This window comes from Marmota marmota, unplaced genomic scaffold (assembly GCF_001458135.2).
Source record: "Marmota marmota marmota unplaced genomic scaffold, marMar, whole genome shotgun sequence".
Lineage (NCBI taxonomy): Eukaryota > Metazoa > Chordata > Mammalia > Rodentia > Sciuridae > Marmota > Marmota marmota.
The window spans coordinates 19274632-19294528 of NW_026000101.1; the positions used below are offsets into that span (position 1 = coordinate 19274632).

The 19897-nt window shown below is 39.0% G+C and overlaps 1 protein-coding gene and 1 long non-coding RNA gene across 2 annotated transcripts in view; one reads left to right on the top strand and one right to left on the bottom strand.

Moving 5' to 3' along the window:
* The first annotated feature begins 7080 nt into the window (after positions 1-7080).
* Positions 7081-19897, top strand: part of LOC125610708 — a 45018-nt gene continuing 32201 nt past the window's right edge. Inside the window, exons 1-2 of the long non-coding RNA XR_007340709.1 lie at positions 7081-7268; positions 8389-8500. This is a non-coding gene — a long non-coding RNA (uncharacterized LOC125610708). The remainder of the gene's footprint in view (positions 7269-8388; positions 8501-19897) is intronic.
* On the bottom strand, positions 9340-14798 carry Tmem215 (transmembrane protein 215). The gene is made up of 2 exons (XM_015492460.2): positions 13936-14798; positions 9340-13636 (listed from the first exon to the last, which is right to left on the bottom strand). Exon 2 carries the CDS (start codon positions 13577-13579, stop codon positions 12872-12874), a length of 708 nt encoding a protein of 235 aa, XP_015347946.1. The 5' UTR covers positions 13580-13636; positions 13936-14798; the 3' UTR covers positions 9340-12871.

Sequence of the window (19897 nt, forward strand, 5' to 3'; positions counted from 1 at the left end):
ATCCCCAATGTTGAAAGTTAGCAGATTGTACCATGACCTCACTTCTATGATGGATATAAGAAGGACTGATGATTTTTTCAGTTTGTTCAACTTTTTACTTATTGTTTGCATGGGATGATGACTTTGAAGCTTTTCGTGTGCTTGACCAGGAACCAGTTGATATTTTTTTCGGGATAAAAACTGATTTTACTCATTCATGTTCTTACTATAGAGCTTGCATGGTTGCTGATAGAACGTGCAACTTGGTAAAGACCATTAGAAAACTAGACCCTGAAGTTTTATGCGTGTAGAGAACTCCTTTTCAAGAACCAGTTTCCCTGCTCTTCCTTCTGAGTTCTCACCGGAGCTGGTTTGAGGGGTTCAGAATGAAAAGAGGATAAGTCTCAAAGAGAAACTCTGTTGATGGCATTGTTCAGAGCAGAGAGTCTACATGAACAGCTTTTCATGATTCATAACATAAAGAAACTGCCAAGTGAGAATCTAGTTAAAAATATTTTCAGTTTAAGAAATTGTAAACTGAGAGAATACATCTTCAAAGTATCAAAAAGTGTAGAGTGCAGAAAGGAAACACCCAGTTGCTTGCCAAGTCCTGGAGAACCCTTGAATTTTGAAACAGCTTTTGAGACAGGTATGAAGAGAAGGATGCATAACTTTTCATGGTAGTAAAGTTTTAAAACTCTTTTCTGGCAAAGAAGTGACAGAATAAAAATGTAAGTGCTGAGATTTCTTATGGGAAACATTCAGAAGTTAGTGACACAGCTTCTTGATGTTATTGTCACTGGTAAAAGCATTTATTTGTGTTACAGGATCTCTTGGTATTCATTTTATGTACTAACTAACCTTGATTTCCCTTAGCCTTGATTTGCCCACTTACTATAGCAGACATGGTCAAGCTTCACCCACATACTCTAACTTCTATTTATGCACATATCAACCCTACAGCCTTAGAAATGTAAAACCAAAAAAAAAAAAAGCCAGTTACCTTTCATTCATGTTCGTGTATGCTTCATCCAGATTACCATATTTACCTAATCATTTGTCTTAGTCCATTTGTCTGCTATAATAGAATACCTCAGACTGGGTTAAAATGTACAGAAATTTATTGGCTCACAATTCTGGAGATGGAAATTCCAAAATAATGAGTCAGCATCTGATGAGGCTCTTCTTGCTTCATCATACCATGGTGGGAAGCAGAAGGGCAAGAGAGAGCTGGAGAGTAAACCTGTAGCCCCAACCCATTTTTATGAGGGCAGGACCCTCTTAACTTGAACATTTCCCCTTAAGCTCTACCTTCTAACACTGTTGAATTTGGGGATGAAGTTTCCAACATAAGTTTTCTGGGGGACACATGCAAACCATATCATCATTTTTAAAAATTATTGTAGACATGATGCTCCTGTCCTTGTACATATTTCAGAGTTTATTTCTCAAGAATGAAGACTTGGTTTTGTATAACAATGGTTCAATGATCAAAATAAAAAAAATTAACATCAATATGGTAGTAGTCTAATAAAAAACCTTGTTATAATTTTTATTGTTCCAATAATGTTTAGTAACAGATTCCTCCTGACTAGTCCAGTATCTGATCTCTGATCAAGCATTACATATAGTGTTATGTCTTCAGTCTCTTTAGTCAGGATAATTCCTTGCTCTTTTTCTTTAATAACTGCCATTTTTGAAGAGTACAGGTCAATTAGTTTATAAAATTTGATTTTTCCCCATGTCTTCTCATGATTACCTTGAAATTATTTACTTTTTTTTTTTTTTTTAGCAGAAAAGCCATCAATGTGATGATGTGTCTGTCCACTACTGGTGATATTAACTTTGATCACTTGGTTAAGGTGGTATCCACCAAGTTTATCTATTATAAAACTGCTAGTTTTCTTTTTGTAATTAATAAGTATTTTATGAAAACATCTCAAGATAGATAATAAAACATTGTTAAATGCAAGATGAAGACATGTCAAAAGACATAGAAGTCAACTGGAAAGAATTACCCTTGACCAAATCTGAGATCATTTTATAATTTAAAATATGACACTGACAGATTATAACCCATTGCAAAAAACAATAATCCTTAGAACATTATCATTAAAACAACAATTGCTTGTTAATTATACTTCAGTAAATCTGGAAAAATGATGGTAACTGATTATATATAAACCATTATATAAAATAATAATCCATGACTCTATACTCATTTATAAATAAATAAGTGAGAAAATAGAGAAGAAAAAGTGTTTACTTAAGGTAGAATTATAGTTCATAAAAGTGGAGAAAATGAATATTTAGCAGCTATTATAGCAATAATTGATTCAGGCAAGAATCATCAAAGCATGCTAAAAATTTCATTGGGCTATAATCATATAACCAATAATTATATAATCCAATTCACTTTTTATCAAGCAAGTCTTTGCTAGATGTCTGTAGAGAATGTCAAATAGAAGTCTATGTTATCTTTTGACTTTATATAGCCTAATGACTAGAGAGAAGATTTGTGTATACAAGTAATTACAACATAGAGAAGAAATTGATGGTATCAATCAAGAAAATGAAATTATATAAGAAAGAATATTAGATGAAATGTGCAATGTATCTGACCCCATGTGATAATGTTTTGCATTGTCCCTCATATGACTACTATTCCCCAACATCAAATGTTTTCAGTGAAGAAGGAAACAGGCTGATAGTCTTTGGGACTAACAAGCAATGGAGGAAAGAGATGTCTTTGCAGGCAGTTGCTACTTTGGTTTCCAAGGGAAACAGTGGTAGAAACTGAAAAAAAAAAAAAAGGAGTGGGAAGGCTGTGGTTTAGCATAGATGGGTCATTCTGTGTAAGGTGTCTGTACACAGGCAAATACCTGGGCTTGTTTAGTGATGTTGGATTGTGGACAACATTAAAGTTCTGATAAACAACAGATTTTACTTTTACTTTCTGATTGGTTTTGGGAAGCCCACATTCTTGGAATTTATTTTTCCCATCAGCTATCAAGGCCTGAACATTTGTTCTCTCAGGGCCAGACTGCAGTTTTTCTTCTATACAGTTTGCAAATAGAAGTCACATGGAGAGAAGATTGAAATTGGCCATTAAGGCCTATTAACAAAGAGCATGATTAAAATACACTGTTATGGTTTAGGTATGAGGTGTCCCCAAAGAGCTCATGTGTGAGACAGACAAGAAGGTTTAGAAGTGAAATAATCGAGTTACCAGAGCCTTAACCCAATCAGAGAATTACTCCCCTGATAGGGATTAACTAACTGAGTGGTAACTGCAGGCTGGTAGGGTGTGGCTGGACGATGTGGGTCAATGGGGGGTGTGACTTTGGATATATATTTTTGTGTTTGTTGAGCACAGCTGTCTCTCTCTCTGCTTCCTGGTAATGTCCTGAGCTGCAGACAGTGCACAGGAGCTGGGGGTTTTAGAAGCTGGGACTATATCAGGTGCTTTCCTCCACCACACTCTTCCATGATAATGTTTTGTCTCACTTTGAGCCCCCTGGAATGGAACCAGCCTTCTATAGGCTGAAACCTCTGAAACCATGAGCCCCCAAATAAACTTTTCCTCCCCTAATTGTTCTTGTCAGGTCTTTTGGTTAAAGCAACAACAACAACAACTACAACAAACTGACTAAAACAGAAATCAAAGGAAATAATAAACTTCTTTATTCTGGTGGAATATTCTAAATCAAGAAAGCAGTATATAAGGCATGATACAAGTTTGGAGAGATGCCAACTGTTATCTGATGGCTGAAGAGTACAGTGACAGGTGGAGAGGGCTGATCTGGAAGGGTTGGGGTCATGGTCTTTAGCCAACAGTCTCCTACTCATTATTCAGGTCTCATATTAGACAGTTTTCCTCCTATATCACTTTTTCATATACTTCTAAACTCCCCAAAGGTGAGGGTTAGTATCCCTGCCAAATGCTGCTATAAAATCCTCATCTTAGTCTTTTACATATACGTTTTATCCATCAGCTTTCCCCACTAGTCTATGAGCTCCATGAAGATAAGGGCTTAGTCTGGTCTGCTCTGTTAACTGCTGTACCCCAAGCTCAGCCCAGTGCCCAACTCATATATATAAGTACATGTTAAAAGATAAGTGGATAGTGGCTAGCCTGTTCAAAGGGGGAGATGAAGAGGACAGAGATCAGGCAGAGCTGACAAGAACATAATCGATGAAATTTCTCCTATGCTAGAAACTTTATGTGGCTACAATTGTTCATTACACTCAAAATGTGTTTGTGGCTGGCCTCTATTCTAATACTGGGAGAATAAGAAGTGAACATTGAAGGGGTCATGGGCCTTTGGGAAATCAAATCTAGACCCTGTATTTTTTGTTTTAAGTTTTTATTTTACTTGACAGATAATTGTATACATTTATGGAATACAATGTGATGTTTTGATCTATATATACATTATAGGACAATTATATCAAGCTAATTAACATAATCACCACCTCACATATTTTTTGTAGTGAAAACATTCAAAATCTTTTAGCATTTTGAAGTATACAACACATTGTCATTAATTATGGTCACCCTGCTGTTCAATCAATCTTGAAAATTTTATTTAACCTAATTGAAAATTTGTGCCCTGATCAACCTTTCCCAATTCTCCATGTCTTCCTTCCTCCATCCATAGTCTCTGACAACTACCATTCCATTCTCTACTTCATAAGTAGATTGATTTTGTTAGATTTTATAAATCAGTGAGATCATGTGCTATTTGCCTTTCTGTCCCTGGCTAATTTCATTTAATATAATGTCCTCCAGGTTAATCCACATTGCGAATGATAGAATTTATTTTCCTTTTAAGGCCAAATAATATTCCATCATTTAGAATATCCATATTACATATGTAATATATCCAGTGTTATATACCACATTTTCTTTATCTATTCATCCATTTTGGACATTTTGGATTGCTTGGTTATTTTGAATCATGCAACAACGAACATGGGAGTATGAATGTTGCTTAGACATATTATTTCAATTCTTTTGGATATATACCCTGTAGGGGTATTGCTGGATCACATGTAATTCTAGTTTTAGTTTTTAAAAGAACTTCCAAACTGTTCTTCATAGCACATGCATTAATTTACATTTCTACCAACAGTATACAAGGATGTCCTTTTCTTCACATCCTTTTAATCCTTATTAACTTTCATCTTTTTGATATTAGTCATTCTCACAGGTGCAAGGTGAAATATCATTGGGGATTTTAATTTTTCTTTCTATGATGATTTGTGATTTTGAGTATTTAGTTGTATGTCTTCTTTTAGAAAATGTCTGTTCAAAGTCCTTTGGCCATTTTAAATTTCTTTCTTTGTGCTTTCGAGTTGCTTGAGTCCCTTACATGTTTTGCGTATTGATCCTTTATCAGATGTATGGTTTGCAAATTTTTTCTCCTACTCTGTAAGTTGTCTTTTCATTTTGTTGATTGCTTCTTTGCTGTGCAGAAGCTGTTTGGCTTGATGTAATCTCATTTGTTTATCTTTGTTTTGTTGCCTGTGTTTTGGGAGTCATATTCAAAAAATCATTTAAGCCCTGAATATTTGCAACCTGAAATGCTAAAGTCTGCTTTGGGGGAGTCATGCCTAGGTAAACTGAGTACAACCTCTGTTCCTTCCTTGCCTGCTTTTGCCTCAGTCTCAGACACGTTCTTGGGCTCTTATTCCCTGCATTTAGTACCCCCGTCTTCTTTCAGTGGGAAATTTTGACTGAATTTATGAATTAAAAAATTATTTGGTTCTGCTATCTTTATTTTCTCTAAGACTTCAGAATTATTATAACTATTCCTTTAATTTACAGATTTTATTGTACTTTTTGTTTTATTATTGAATAATTTTTAATTCATTTGATCTTATTTACTAGATGCAATTGTTTATTCATTTGGACTATATCCAGCAGGATATTTCTAGCCAAATTTTGCCCTTATTGGAATATTCTTTTAAATTAAATATATATATTTATTTTCTTAGCCATTTAAAACTATATCAGAGTTCTCTGGCATTATCCTTTTACTCTTTAGATCTTAAAAACATTTTGCTTGGTTTATGCTGTTAGTCCATTTTCTAGCATTTGCTTCTAAAGGATGAAAAGTGATGATTTAGGTGGGTGGAGGGGTGGATGCCAACACAGTGACTGACTTAATCAGCATTGTTGGCTCTTTTCTTCTATGCTGACAATTCTGTACTCTCTCTCTTTACTTCCCTTCCTTTTCATGTTCAAAAGATCTCTTTTCACTAATGTTAAAGGAGACCCTGATAATCCTCATGGTCCAGGAAAAAGACTTACTTAAATTGAATACATTTTAACCTAGTCAGACAGTAGGGAAATTCACAGGATGCAATGTATGGGTTGGAAGTTATTAAGACTGGCCTCAAATATAGCTTGTGAGAACTACTGAACAATTCTAACATCTTGTTCCAAAACAATCTAAGGCTTCTCTTAATCGCAAGCCATAGTCTCTGAGCATCTTATAGCATTTATGGAGAAGGGGAACATCACTGGGGGTGTGGGTAAGGGCCTGCAACTCAGCTCCCCAATACTAACTTGAGAGAATACCCAGGTTGTCTTGAAGGACCTGGTAAGAATTATTGGAAGGAAGCTTAATAGAGGGACAGTAGTCAAAGCTGGGGAGCTGTATTTTGTTGACCTATTTGTAAGATCAACCCCATAATATTGATTCACCTTCCTTTGGGTTAGGAATTGAGAAGACTTGTTGTCACATGCTCCTAGAATCACCAGTTCTTGTCACATATTTGGTGTAGATAGAGGGAGGGGGGAGGCTGGAAGTGGAGATAGGTCAATCCTGAGGGGAGGGGACGGGGAGGGAAAATGTTCTGGAAAGGTCTATCTCTTCTTGTTGCATAAGATGTGGTTTCCCTGTGGAAAAAAATATACAAAATAAAAGTTAGGGTCCCAACCCACAGAAGCTTATTTTAACCCACATTGTTGCTGACTGTATTCAATATAAACAGGGAAATAGGCTTTGGGTGTGACTAAATGGTGCAATTTAGAGGTTTCCCTGAGCAAGGCAGGATGTGTGGCAAGGGGTGTGGGAGGGGGAAGATGGATAAAATATGGTCACTGTATTCAAAGAGCTCGTGGAGAAAGTGGTTGGAACAAAGGCTTAGAGTGATCAGTTGTAGGGCACACTTGGAAATAGCCAAGAAGATGCTGCAGAGGATGGGAGATGGGGTGCAGAGCATAGGGGCAGAGTGAGCCTTTCTGAGTTGGTTTGATGATCTAGTCACTTACATAGAAGGTAAGTGTCCATACTTTTCGTGTTGAATTATAGGCAGGTGATTTTTCAAAAGCCTAGGTTTTTTTTTTCTTTTAATATGGTCTTGCCTTAGATTGAAGAGAAGAATAAGAAAGTGATTTGTGTGTGTATGTGTGTGTGTGTGTGTGTGTGTATCTGTCAAAGAGAAGCACAAGAGATTCTGAATAGCTTTATATCCTGTTTAAAGCCTGGTGCATTCTGTAACTTTGTGCTTTCTTAGGGATAAAGCATACAAAGCCTTGCATCGTTACCAAGGATACCAAATCTGTAGGCTGTAATCTGGGGTCAGGGAGAAAAAAAGGATCCCTAACCAGTGTCAGGTCCAGGAACAACTCACCAAAGACTGTGGAGATGGAATTCAGTGCCTATATGCGTGAGTGTCTGGACAGCATCGTGTATAGGTGGAGCATTACTAATGTAAAAATCTGGAATCCAAAATGCTCTAAAATCTGAAGTGTTTTGAGTGCTGACATGTCGTTCAAATATTTTTAGATTTGGAAGCATTTCAGATTTAGAATTGTTGGATTAGGAATGCTCATCTGGTAAAGTGTATGTAAACATTCCCAAATCTGGTAAACTTCCAAATTTGAAACACAAAATTAATTAATTTTGGTACTAGGGATTGAATTCAGGGATACTCTTCCACTGAGTTACATCTTGAGTTCGTTCTTTCTTTTTAAATTTTGGGACAGGATCTCACTAAGTTGCTCAGGGTCTTGCTAAATTGCTGAGGCTGGCCTTGAACTTGTGATCCTCCTGCTTTAGTCTCCCAAGTCACTAGGATTATAGGCATGCACCAGTGCACATGGTAGGTCCCAGGAATTTTGGATAAGGAACACTCAACTTGTGTAAACTTCTTTATATTGGGTACCCATGGAGTAAAGGACCTTGGTAAATCAAAGACATCATCTCACACTCAATGATGTTTCCTATAGTTGGGATCTGGGATGTCCCCCAAAGTTTGGTTCCAGTTTGATGCTTTGGGAGATAGTAGAAACTTTGAGGTAGGGCCTAGTGAGAGGTCTTCTGGTAATTGGGGGCATACCCTTGAAGGGGATATTAGGACTCAGCCCCTCCATCTGCCTGTTTTCTTTCATTTCAGCCATGAGGTGAATAGCTTTGCTCTGCTACATGCTTCCTGCCACGAAGTGTGTCCTCTTCACAGACCCAAAAGCAATGGGGTCACCCGACCATGGACTGAAACCTCCCAAACTGTGAGTCAAAATAAACCTTTCCTCTTTATAAGTTGATCATCTCAGGTATTTTGCTATAGTAACATGTTTACATGTTTTTGTGTTAACTGGACAAGAGGCTGACTGGAATTCAATCCTTTATTAAGATTTTTGGTTGAGCCAAGCATTGGTCTACATTTCCATCCTCAGTCTAGGTTTTTTTTTTTTTTTTTTGTGGTAAAGAACTAAAACACAGAAAAGACACGGGCAGAGTCTGTTGAATTCCTGATATTTCAACTCACTTATAAATCATGAATGCATAGCAATGTGTACATACATATGACATATATTACAAAATATATGGTGATACACTTAAAATGCTTTGGAATATTCCAGTTTATTATTGTTTAAGTCTATCATTTTGCTTGTGGACATTTACGCTCTTGAAAACTGACACTGTTGTCATCTCATTTTGAAGAAAATAGTGATGGTATCTTAACTGGGTACATGTCTCATCTTGTAAAAATACTAATTGTGGTCCTGATGGGAGGATCTTTGGAAGCAGCATTACATTTTCTCCCACTTTAATCTTACATCTATAAGTGAAGAGAAGATTGAACACTAATAAGGAGAGTTTGGTTTAGTATACATTTATGCTCTCTCTGTAAGAAGTCAGCTTTTCAATTGTAAATTTTCATCCCTATGGGCATAGAGCAAACAATGTAGCAGAGTTACCAACAATAGACAAAGAACATACAAAGCCACCTATAAAACTCAATGTATGGTCATCAGTAAGGAATGGCATGATAAATTATGAAATGTCACTAAAATATGGAATATGACACAATGTTAATTGATAATTAGGAATATGTAGAGAAATAGAGAAACATGCTTACCATGTATTTAAAAGAGAGAGAGAAAAAAGGAAAGACACACTGTTATAGTATGTATGTGCATATGCGTGTAGAAGTTTGGAAGATGATATGTCAACAGAGAAATACTATAAATTCTGTTAGGATACTGGGATTGGGGACTCTCAAAAGTATTTTCTTCAATGTGATAAAATAATAGTGGTAATAACAACATGAAATCACCAAATAAATAATGCTATGGGTGCAGAGGGGAGATATTAATAAATAAGTAGAGATTGCATCTTACAAAAGAGAAAAAATTAAAAAGAATGAACTTTCCTTTTCTACATTTACCAGCTCAATGGATATTAAGATTCCCAGTATTGAAAACAATTTCAGAAGAGCTGGTTAGTAGAGTTTGGAAGAGAGCCTGAACTTCGCTGTATCTGGATTTTGTTTGCCAGTATGATTGCAATAGAAAATAAATCTTGAAACAGTTGTTTAATATGCTCCAGCTTGGATATCTTGGCTAAATTTACACTTGGGAATCAAGAAACAGTTTGGAAAAAAAAAACCCATGTGCCTAATAAGTAGGAATATAGAGCAAGAGAAGTTAAATACAGAATTTCAAAAATAAAATGCCTATTCAAAATCAAGTAGAAATGAGTATTTGAATTAATAGCAAAATAAAGGAACTTACTGCCTGCTTAAATTTATATCTGCTTGGATATTCTTAAAGACTACCAGGAACTGTCCTCTTGTCCTTTATATTAATATTAATATGTTCTAGAACTGTTGACTAGAATGAACTACTCTCTTTTCCTCTAAAGGGTGGAAATTCCATTTTCTCCTTTTCTTCTACCTCTGTTCAAAAGAACAACAGTTTTATCCTGAATAGTACTTATAAATGTCGATTTGGGGTACTTGGCTACCTTGCTGCATATGGGAGGGAGATGCTTAATATAAGATGTTAAGAAAAATTCACACATGACACAATCGCATATTTTATTCTTTTCTGGTAAACAAATTAAACCTCCCAGCCCAACATTTGCAAATAATTCTTTTAGTACAAGAAAATATTCCCTCAAATGCACACTTAAGATACCTTCAGTATTTTACATAGGTAGAAGAAGAAACTGTGTGTGTGTGGGTGTATGTGTGTGTGTGTGTCTGAGAGAGGGAGAGAGAGAGAGAGAGAGAGAGAGAGAGAGAGAGAGAGAGAGAGAGAGTTTAAGCTTGTTCCAAGAGATTGGAAAATAACTTTTTTCCAAATCCCAAACCATACCTGATACTATAAGCATTTCCTTTCATACCTATGTAAGATCTGCTGAGTCTTTGTAAATATCTCTCATTGTCTTCTCACTTTTAAAGATATCAACAGTGGCAAACACATTAGAAAAAGTTTTGTTCCTAAGAGTTATCTAATAATTTTTTTCTCTATAGAAATATTATTTCCTGCTTCAAAATGCATTAGAATTAAAAGGTACTGTGATTTGGGGCAACCATCTGTCCCCATCCCAAATCCAAACCAATTACATTTAGTGCAAGACTGTGTATTAGATTACTTTACTTTGGGCTACAACAACATTTTAAAAAACTCCTAAAATATTTTATTCCTACCATCTTCAATTTTATTCCCAGGCATGTATTGATATAATATTTGGTAATAAAACACATCTGTTTCATACATCTGCAAAATTCTTTTGAGTAGTAGCAATTCAATCATTGTTGCATAATTTTGATCATGAATTGCATAACTTTGGCATGCATCTTGCTGTAACTCATTTACTGGCAACATATAAAGTGCCTTTGATGTAGTAGCATAGAATATTCAAACTGGGAATGAGTGATAGAAACAATTTAGTATAAATCAGATCCATTCCCCTCTCCTTTGATAGAGTAGGAAATTGAGGTGTGTGAAAAGATAAAAAAATTTCCCAGGATCACACATCTAAATTTCTAACATTTAAACCCTACTTAAAAAAAATCATATGCTTTTGATCTTGAACTTGATCTGAAAATTGTGATTTTTTTAGGAGGATGATTCTTGACAGAACAATTGCTATCCTTAAGAATTACAGAGTTGGACTTGAAATACATGAAAGAGATAAGCCCCCAATTTTTGTCCTCAATTCACCTTTTGTGAGAAAGTGACTAAAATGATTGGATTACTTGAAATCATCATTCTTTGATGACTATAGAATAATCCTGATCTTTAAGATAAAATCTATCACCATTCCTGTATATAATTCAAGATTCTTCTACAATAGGGATCAAATTGTATTCTAGTTGATATTCCTTTTTACCTACTGTAGTTGAGCAAGAGAAAAAGGAAAGAAATTTTGGGATACCATTATCACTTTTTTTCCTTAGCTGCTGAAAAAAATGTATGAAATGAAGGGATTTTATCATGTAAAAGTTCACTAGTATGGTGAACTTAAAAAAATCTGGGCTTTGGTTAAATCTAGAACATTAATTCTTGTTTCATTGGACTATCTAGACTGTGGGGTTGTTGAGCAAATGTGAAAAACAAAAACAAACAAACAAACAAAAACCATTTCCAAAGATTCAACCATTGCATTTTATACAAATTTTGTATCATGTTCAAAACTAATATATGGACTTTGTAGTTTTCAGATTTTAAAAAGCATATAGTAATTAGCAGTACATGTCTCCCAGAAATGTTAAAGACACTTGGCTATATATGTAAAATTTGTTTTGTTTTTATGAAAACAAATTCTAATCTATGAAAATATTACATAAAAGTCCTTTTGCACCTGGTAAGGAAATTATGCATGACTGATAGTAATTGTTAAAAAAAAAGTGAGATAAAGACACAAGTTCAATTTAAATGAAGAGTTTAAGATGTAACATAGCCATCTAAAAATATTGTTTTTCCTATGACTTGTCACCTTACTTTATTTGAAACCATGATCTTGTCAAAGAATAATGCCATACAACTTAATTACAAAATTTAATTGTTTTTAACTCTCCTATCTCCAAAAACCATCTGGTCTAAGGAGGTTTTAACTATTCTATCTTGATTTTTTTTTCTTTCATCAATTACCAAGTGTGAAAAGCTTTTTGCCAGACAAAAATCATTTCACATATTAGAGCACTACTTTTTTTTTCTTTCAATTTTTTCAGACATAAAGCAACTTAGTTTCCCTGTGGATAGTCCACGCATCATTTGATGACTGGCATCTGTGACCCACTCCAGGTTTATCTTGCTTTCAGCATGAAAGCACTTTTCAGCTGAAAGCACTTTTGGGGTTATTTTACAAAACATTCAACATTTAAAAAATTTTAAAGAAGCAATTGGAACTACTTCCTTTCCTACTCACTGCCTCTTCTAGTGTCCTTAATCCTCATTACCCTTTCCTAAAATTTTGTCCCCAACATGCCTATTTACAGGACTCTCAGGCACCAGAGGTCTGTACAACCATCACATACCATGTTGATTTTTAACAGTGTGAAGACTGTTGGAGCAGAGCAATCTCCCTCCATTGGAAGCGGGGTGTAGTCATGTTTCTATCAGCACAGGGACCCTTGTATGCAAAGCTTAGACTATGGTCTCGTGGTCCCACCTGCCTTGGCTCTGATTGATGTAACAACAGTATCTGTCGTAGGGGCTGTTCTGCTTGTAGGAGCAGACAATGATACTGTCCTGGGGCACAAAGAAGATGCTGTCCTCAGGCTCAGGGCATTCAGATTTGTCCCAGGCTGAGCACTTGGCTTCCAAGGCACTGTGGGTGAGGGAACTGCCTGAAGGACAGTAGCCATCTAGGTATTTGGATGTCTCCTCCTGATGCCCACTATGGACCAGGCTCTGGCATTCTCCTTCCTCCGTGGGTGTTGGGGTGGTGATGGAGCTAGCCATAGGAACCTCACCCGGGCCCTGTGGGAGCGGCTTCCCCCTGAGGCCTGCCTTCTTAGCCAGCTCATCTGAGCTCCCTTTGCCCGACTCCAGGTCTGAAGGGGTCCTCAGCAGTTCCACCACCTCCTTGTCCTTGGGTTTCCGGAAGCAGGGCAATTTGCGGACCCACAGCAGCTCATTCTCAGGCCATTTGGTACATCCCTCGGTTTTCCTTGCCAGAGCAATGGCTGCGATGCCTGGTAGGCAGATGGCTGGTCCGATGGCCAGGAGGGGGATGTTTCCTAGAGTCTCTCCCTTCATCCCAGAGACAGTGAACATGAAACCAAAGACCAGGAAGACGCTGACCAGGGCCACCACCAGCCCAGTCCTGGGATTGATGTCATCAGGCCGCATCTTTCACTCCATCCAGGTTGGGGGCTGTTTGCTGGTCAGGAAGCAGTGTCCTTCTCTCTGTCAAGAGGTGAAATCACAGGGTTTTTGTTTTTTTAAAAAATCCCATTCAAGTTTCCACCCATCTACTCTTTTTCTTGCTCTTTGACTCTCAATTGTCTTTCAGTCTTAATCTCTGTCTTCCTCTATCTCTATTGCAATCTCCCTGTTTTCCCTTACAATCTCTGTCTTTCCCTGTTTCTCTTGCAATCTGTGCCTCTCTGTCCTCCTCTGTCTCTCTCCTCCGTGTCCCTCCCTCCCTACTGTAATCCTTGTCTGTTTCTGATATAAACATGCACCGACTAGGGTCACTGAGTTACCTGAGGTTTCTTGCCGTCCCCCGGGAGTAGGGAAGGAAGTCAGGCTGAGTCTCCTCAGAAACCTTCGCAGCAGCTGCCCCTCGATTCTGTCCCTTAGTTCTGAGAGAAAAGCCTGGTTTTCCCCACTGACTGTGCATCCAGGAGGTGGGACGTGGGAGAGTCTTTCCTGGCGGTGCCCGTCGGTCCCCAGGGCTCTGGAAGCAGAGCCTCCGCGCAGCCCAGCGCCCACTCTGCGCTCCGAGCGCCGGGAGCTGGGGGGAGGGAGGAAGGACTGAGTCTGGCAAGAGGGAAAGCGGATCGCGAGCCTGGCCTCGTTACATCACTTTCAGAGCAAGCTCAGAGACAAAGAAGGACGCGCGGGGGCGCGAGGGGGTCAGACCCCACTAGGCGGAAGGGGCTGTCCAGGGTTTCGTCGAAGCTGCTGGGAACAGTCGGGGTTCGGTTGTCCCTCTGCCCGGGAGAGCCGAGCAGGTAGCTGGACCCGTTTCTCGGCGGGGGAGGATTTAGGGAGCGAGGCTGTGGGTGGTCAGAGACGGCAGCCCAGGTTGGTTTTCCCACCGGACAGCCGGTAGGAAGTCCGAATCTGGGTTCCAAGTTCGAGGTGTGAGGAGTTAGGTGCCAGCTGGAGATGTCCTCTGGGACCCTCACTCTTCAGCTACAAATCGGGTGATCCGACTGCCCTAGCTCTCCAACTGCTCTCTTAGCCTCGGGGTGCAGAGAGCTGTACCGCTGATGGGACTCCATGCCTTTAGACTGCTCCGCCTGGCGCTGGGCGACCGGTGCGCACGAAAGCGCCCTTGCAGCGGAGCTGACTGCGCTGCTGAAGTGCACAGCCCGAGCCTCCAGGCTGTTAGTGGTGAGGGTGGGTTCCGGGTCTTGCTTACGCCATGAGGGAAGGCACTTTAGTGCTTTCCCAGTGTTCTTCCAGCTCCGGACTGCAGAGCTCTGGAACCCTCGATTCTACTCCAACACAGCCCTTGTCCTAGCCAGGTTGGCTGGGGCAAGGGATAAGGGCTTCAGGTCCGTCCGGACCCCTCGAACGAACGAGGAGGAAGGGCCTGGACTTCGCAGGTCAGGATCGCCACTCTTACAACACTGCTCAGCTCTGGACGATTCTCTCCTCCCTCGCTGAAGCCCGAGTAGAGAACCCAATGTTCTTCCCATTGGGTCGTCCACAGAGATTTCTCTAGCCCCTGGGACAAGACAGGATTTGACTGTGATTCCCATTTAGGGTGGAGGAGGGTAGAGAGGAACAGGATGGGGAGGAGTACCTTCTTTCATGTCAAGGTGCTACCTGGGAGGAAAGAATTGTGACATCTAGGTCTTCAAGTAAACGAGGTGTTTGTTCCTGGGAACATGACTTAATCTTTCTGAGACCAAATCCTTCCATTTGTAAAGTGGGAATATTAATACCATATTATGGAAGAGCATTGTGAAGAGTAAGTAAAGTTCCTAGCACAGTGCTTCGGTTCTTAATTCCTGTTTCTTTCAAAACTCTGCTGAAACATATTCTCCCCCCCCCCATCATAATCAGTGCCCTCATCATGTAGGGCAGGAACAAAAACATGAAAGATCTGTCTGTGAAACTGAGGACTCTTGATTTTATCTGCTAGCAATGGAAAACAGTGGAAGTATTTTAAGCAGTGATCAACAAAAAGCTGCTCAATCTTTGACAGCAATAGCAGGTGAGAGAGCAGGTTGGAGGTGGTAATTCTGGAACTGGAAGACTTCTTAGGAGGGTGATTCAGCAAGCCAGGCAAGACAAGATGTGGACCCGACGAATGTCAGGCCAGTAGAGGTGGTTAGAAGAAAGTGAATCGGAAGGATATTTAAGTGTTGGATCAAGTGTTTGGAGCACAATGAAGTGAGACAGGGAGGAGCCAAGGTTGATTCCCAGGTTTCTCACTTTCAATTAGGTGGATCGTGAACTGGGTTTCTTCTCACTTTTCACTGCATGATCTGTTTTGTGTCATCTTTTATATTCATGTGCATTAGATAGCAGGAGCTGCTGCACGTTAGGGCATAGAATCGTTTCAGATGGAAGAAAGGAGAAAAGACGGTAAAAAAGTGAGGTACAGCTATCTTTATCATGAAAAATAACAGTTATCCTCACAGTCCGGCCAAGTAGATAGGTTATCTGTTTATAACTGGCCAGAAGGACCTAATGTGGACTACCAAGAAGCCTGGGAATTAAAGTCTGTTGATTTGTTTCCCAGATTCTTGCTGCTCTGAAAGAAAGGGTTTTGTAAGGAGAAAAAGGAGAATGAATACTGGGGAAGTAACTAGCTGCATGTGCTCCAAATACTGAGCACTTTTCCATTCCTGACACCTTCTCTTACCCTTTACTCACATCATTTTATCAAATTTCCCCTATACCTCCCTGGTCACTCATTTAAAGGCTGTTTCCTAATGTTCTGTTTACGTATTCATTTTTCCAAGAGACCCATTAGATATTGATGGTTCAGCTCATTCTGACTTTGGCAATCCCCTTCCCTGATTTCTTTTCTCTTACTTCTCCTGCTATACTACTTTCAAATGCCTGCATAGGCTGATGATTCCCAAATCTCTTTAACTTGTCCTCTTTCCTCAGCTTCAGATCTATAACATTCAATTGTTTGCTTGATATTGCTGTCTGGATGGTGTACAGACACTCAACATGACATAAACTTGACCCATGATATTTCCTCCAAACTTGCTCTTTCTCATTTGACCCCATCTTTCCTTTCATTTGCTAACTGAGAACATTTGGAATTATGCTATACTCCTTTCTCTCCCTAACACTCTACATTGAATAAGTCACCTGGGTCATCATTGTTTTACCTCCTAAGTCCCTCATCTACCTGTAACACTGGAGAAGTCACTTTACTTTCCTGGGTTTCAACTTCTTGCAGATCAAAGGTTTTGGATGAGGAGCTAGCCGAGGTCCATTTCAACTCTAATATTCCTTGTTTCCGAAAGTTACTTTAGAAGGGTTGAGCAGATGTCATTGTTGGGTGAGTGCTCTGATGATAGTACTGGATATCAAACTGGGTTCTAAAGAAAGCAAGATCACTGAGCAGAGACTTCCTCTTGCTTGTTCAAACATCTAATTCCATGCTGACTTTTAAGCCATGCAGTTCATCCACTTAGGCATTAGATAAAAACCATGCATAAAACCACAGGAAACTTCAATTACTGTTTAATTATAAGTCTTATTCTCAAAGTAATTCCTTCTTGGAGGTAATTTCGGATGGTCTATGAACAGCAGGTGTACTTGCCCAAGTCAGCAGCAATAGTGGGTGGAGGTGGGAGACATCACTCAGAGACAGATAAGGCATTCTAGTGTTTAATTTCTTGCCTGTCTGGCTTGATTGCACTAGAATTTTAAAACCCTAAGCAGTTCTTGCAGTGCTGTAAGCATATACAAAGCTTTTCATTAGAAAAGAAAGAAAATTCAGGTTGAAATGAAGCTTTGGCTGGCATGTAGGTGTTTCAGAAGGAAACACAGAACCTTTTATTTTTGAAATTATAGAAATTAAGGCATGCTAGCATTTGAAGAAACGTTGTTGTACAGATGAAATTCAGAAAGTTTCCATTCACTTATTATTATTTGACTGTTTATTATGTGCTTGGCACTGTGCTAGGTGCAGGGGGTACAAGTCAAATAAGACATTAAGTCGGGCAAAGGGAGCTCAGATGAGCTGGCTAAGAAGGCAGGCCTCAGGGGGAAGCGGCTTCCACAGGGCCAGGGTGAGGTTCCTATGGCTAGCTCCATCACCACCCCAACATCCACGGAGGAAGGAGAATGCCAGAGCCTCATCCATAGTGGGCATCAGGAGGAGACATCCAGATATCTAGATGGCTACTGTCCTTCGGGCAGTTCTCTCACCACAGTGCCTTGGAAGCCAAGTGCTCAGCCTGGGATAAATCTTTATAGAACTAATATAGAGCAAAGTGTGTGTATTAGTCAGTGTAGGATAGTTTATATATGGGCTAAAAAAAGACCTTCAGATCTTAAAGGCTACATGCTCACAATACATGTCTATGATGGACCAGCTGCAGCCTGCTCTATGTCATTTTCACTCTGGGCTTTATATTGACAGGGCAGTCTCTAGGTGTAGTAGAGAATGACAAAGGAGCAGGACCAACCACATGCTTGCTGGTAAAGCTCATACCCTAAACTTTGTCATCACCCCACCTCTCCAGTTCCTCCTTATTTCAAGTCACTTTTTTATCCTGCTCAGCAATCCTCACTTTAAGGGTTCCTAGCATCTTCAAAACTCAGACAAAGACCTGGAAGCATTTGAGTCTCTGATTTCAGAGACTTTAAAATTTTAAAGGATGAAGATGGAAACTTTTATCTAGATACCATAAATATTTTGTAGTTGTTGCTGCTGAGACTGATAGGTATTTCATATTTCTGTGGAGAGGTCATGTAGCATCAACAATCATATTCCCTAACATGGGATCGTCCCTTCCGGATCAGAAGTGGCACGTGCCTGGAAGCACAGTGACTGTGAGGGCCAAATGGAGTTGCGCCTCTGTTAGCTTGTTCCTTCTCTGGACTTCCTGGCATTTGTCCTCCTTTAGTCTTTCAGTCTCTTCTGGGTTTTAATTTTTAGCTCTGGGGCCTGAAAACCCATGGTACATGGATCCTATTGGCCTTCTTTCTGTATTAGGAATGATTTTTTTTTTGGGGGGGGTGAAATAACAGAAATGCATTGGAACTAGTCTAAGTCAGAAAAAAAAAGAGGCCTTTTGGGGTTCTTTCAGGGAGCTCAAGGGCAGGGACATAGCTAAGCCTCTGGAAAGAGGTGAAATCAGAGACTCAAATGCCACCAGGTGTTTGGCTCTGATGCTCATTTCTCTTCTTCCTGTGCCTATTTTGCCTTCCCTTTCTTTTCACAGATTAGTTTCTTCTTTTTGTTTGGTATCCAGGTGGAAAAGCAGGACCGCAGCAACTCCAGTGCATACATGTTATCAAGTTAGTGACCTAGAGGTAGACATGGTAACTTCTTCGGTGGGGTTCTTTTTTTTTTTTGGTCTTATTTGGAACTGGGGATATCAAACTCAGGGCTTTGAGAATGCAAGGCAGATGCTTTGCCACTGAGCTACATCCCAGCCCAGACATGATAACTTCTTAATGCATCCCAGGTAAAGAATTTATTGGATTATTTTGAGATAGGTGCCTGTTTGCAGTCCAATTAACTATTGGATGACATGGTAGCCAGGAATTCCTTTGCTATAACGGATGTTTGGGGAATAGTGCTCAGAGGAGAAGGATGGGGTAATTATCTGGTGCCATAGCTGTCAACTGAAGAAGTACTTGATATACTTTCTACCACCTAACATCTTCCTAGAGTCCAAACAGCTTGAGAACAGTGTCCATAGCTCTGATTTCAAATAAGGATTGGGAATATATCCAGACAGCAAGACAAAATTATAGACATGCTCTGCTAAAGGATAGTGATAACAAGATACTTTACAGAAAACTTGAATAGGAATAGATAGTAATGATTTGAAAGGCAAAATCAATAAAGTCAAATTTTCACTAAACATATAAAAATAAATAAATTTAATAACAATAGAATATGCTAATATTATTATGGTGGTATGTAAATCACTTTTAACTCTAATATAAGGGTTAAAAGACAAAAATACTAATAAATGTAGCTACAAAAATTTATTAATAGACACACATTATAAAAAGATGTAAGCTGTGACATCAATAACAAAATATTGGTGAGAGGACAAGTAAATGCATAATTTTTTTTAATTTAATTTTTTATTGTTGGTTGTTCAAAACATTACAAATTTCTTGACATATCATATTCCACACTTTGATTCAAGTGGGTTATGAACTCCCACCTTCACCCCATACACAGATTGCAGAATCACATCAGTTACACATCCATTGATTTACATATTGCCATACTAGTGTCTGTTGTGCTCTGCTGCCTTTCCTATCCTCCACCTTCCCCCC

What these genes read in the sequence shown, in the direction of transcription:
- Tmem215 (XM_015492460.2), bottom strand. Translation starts at nt 13,579, where the DNA reads ATGCGGCCTGATGACATCAATCCCAGGACTGGGCTGGTGGTGGCCCTG.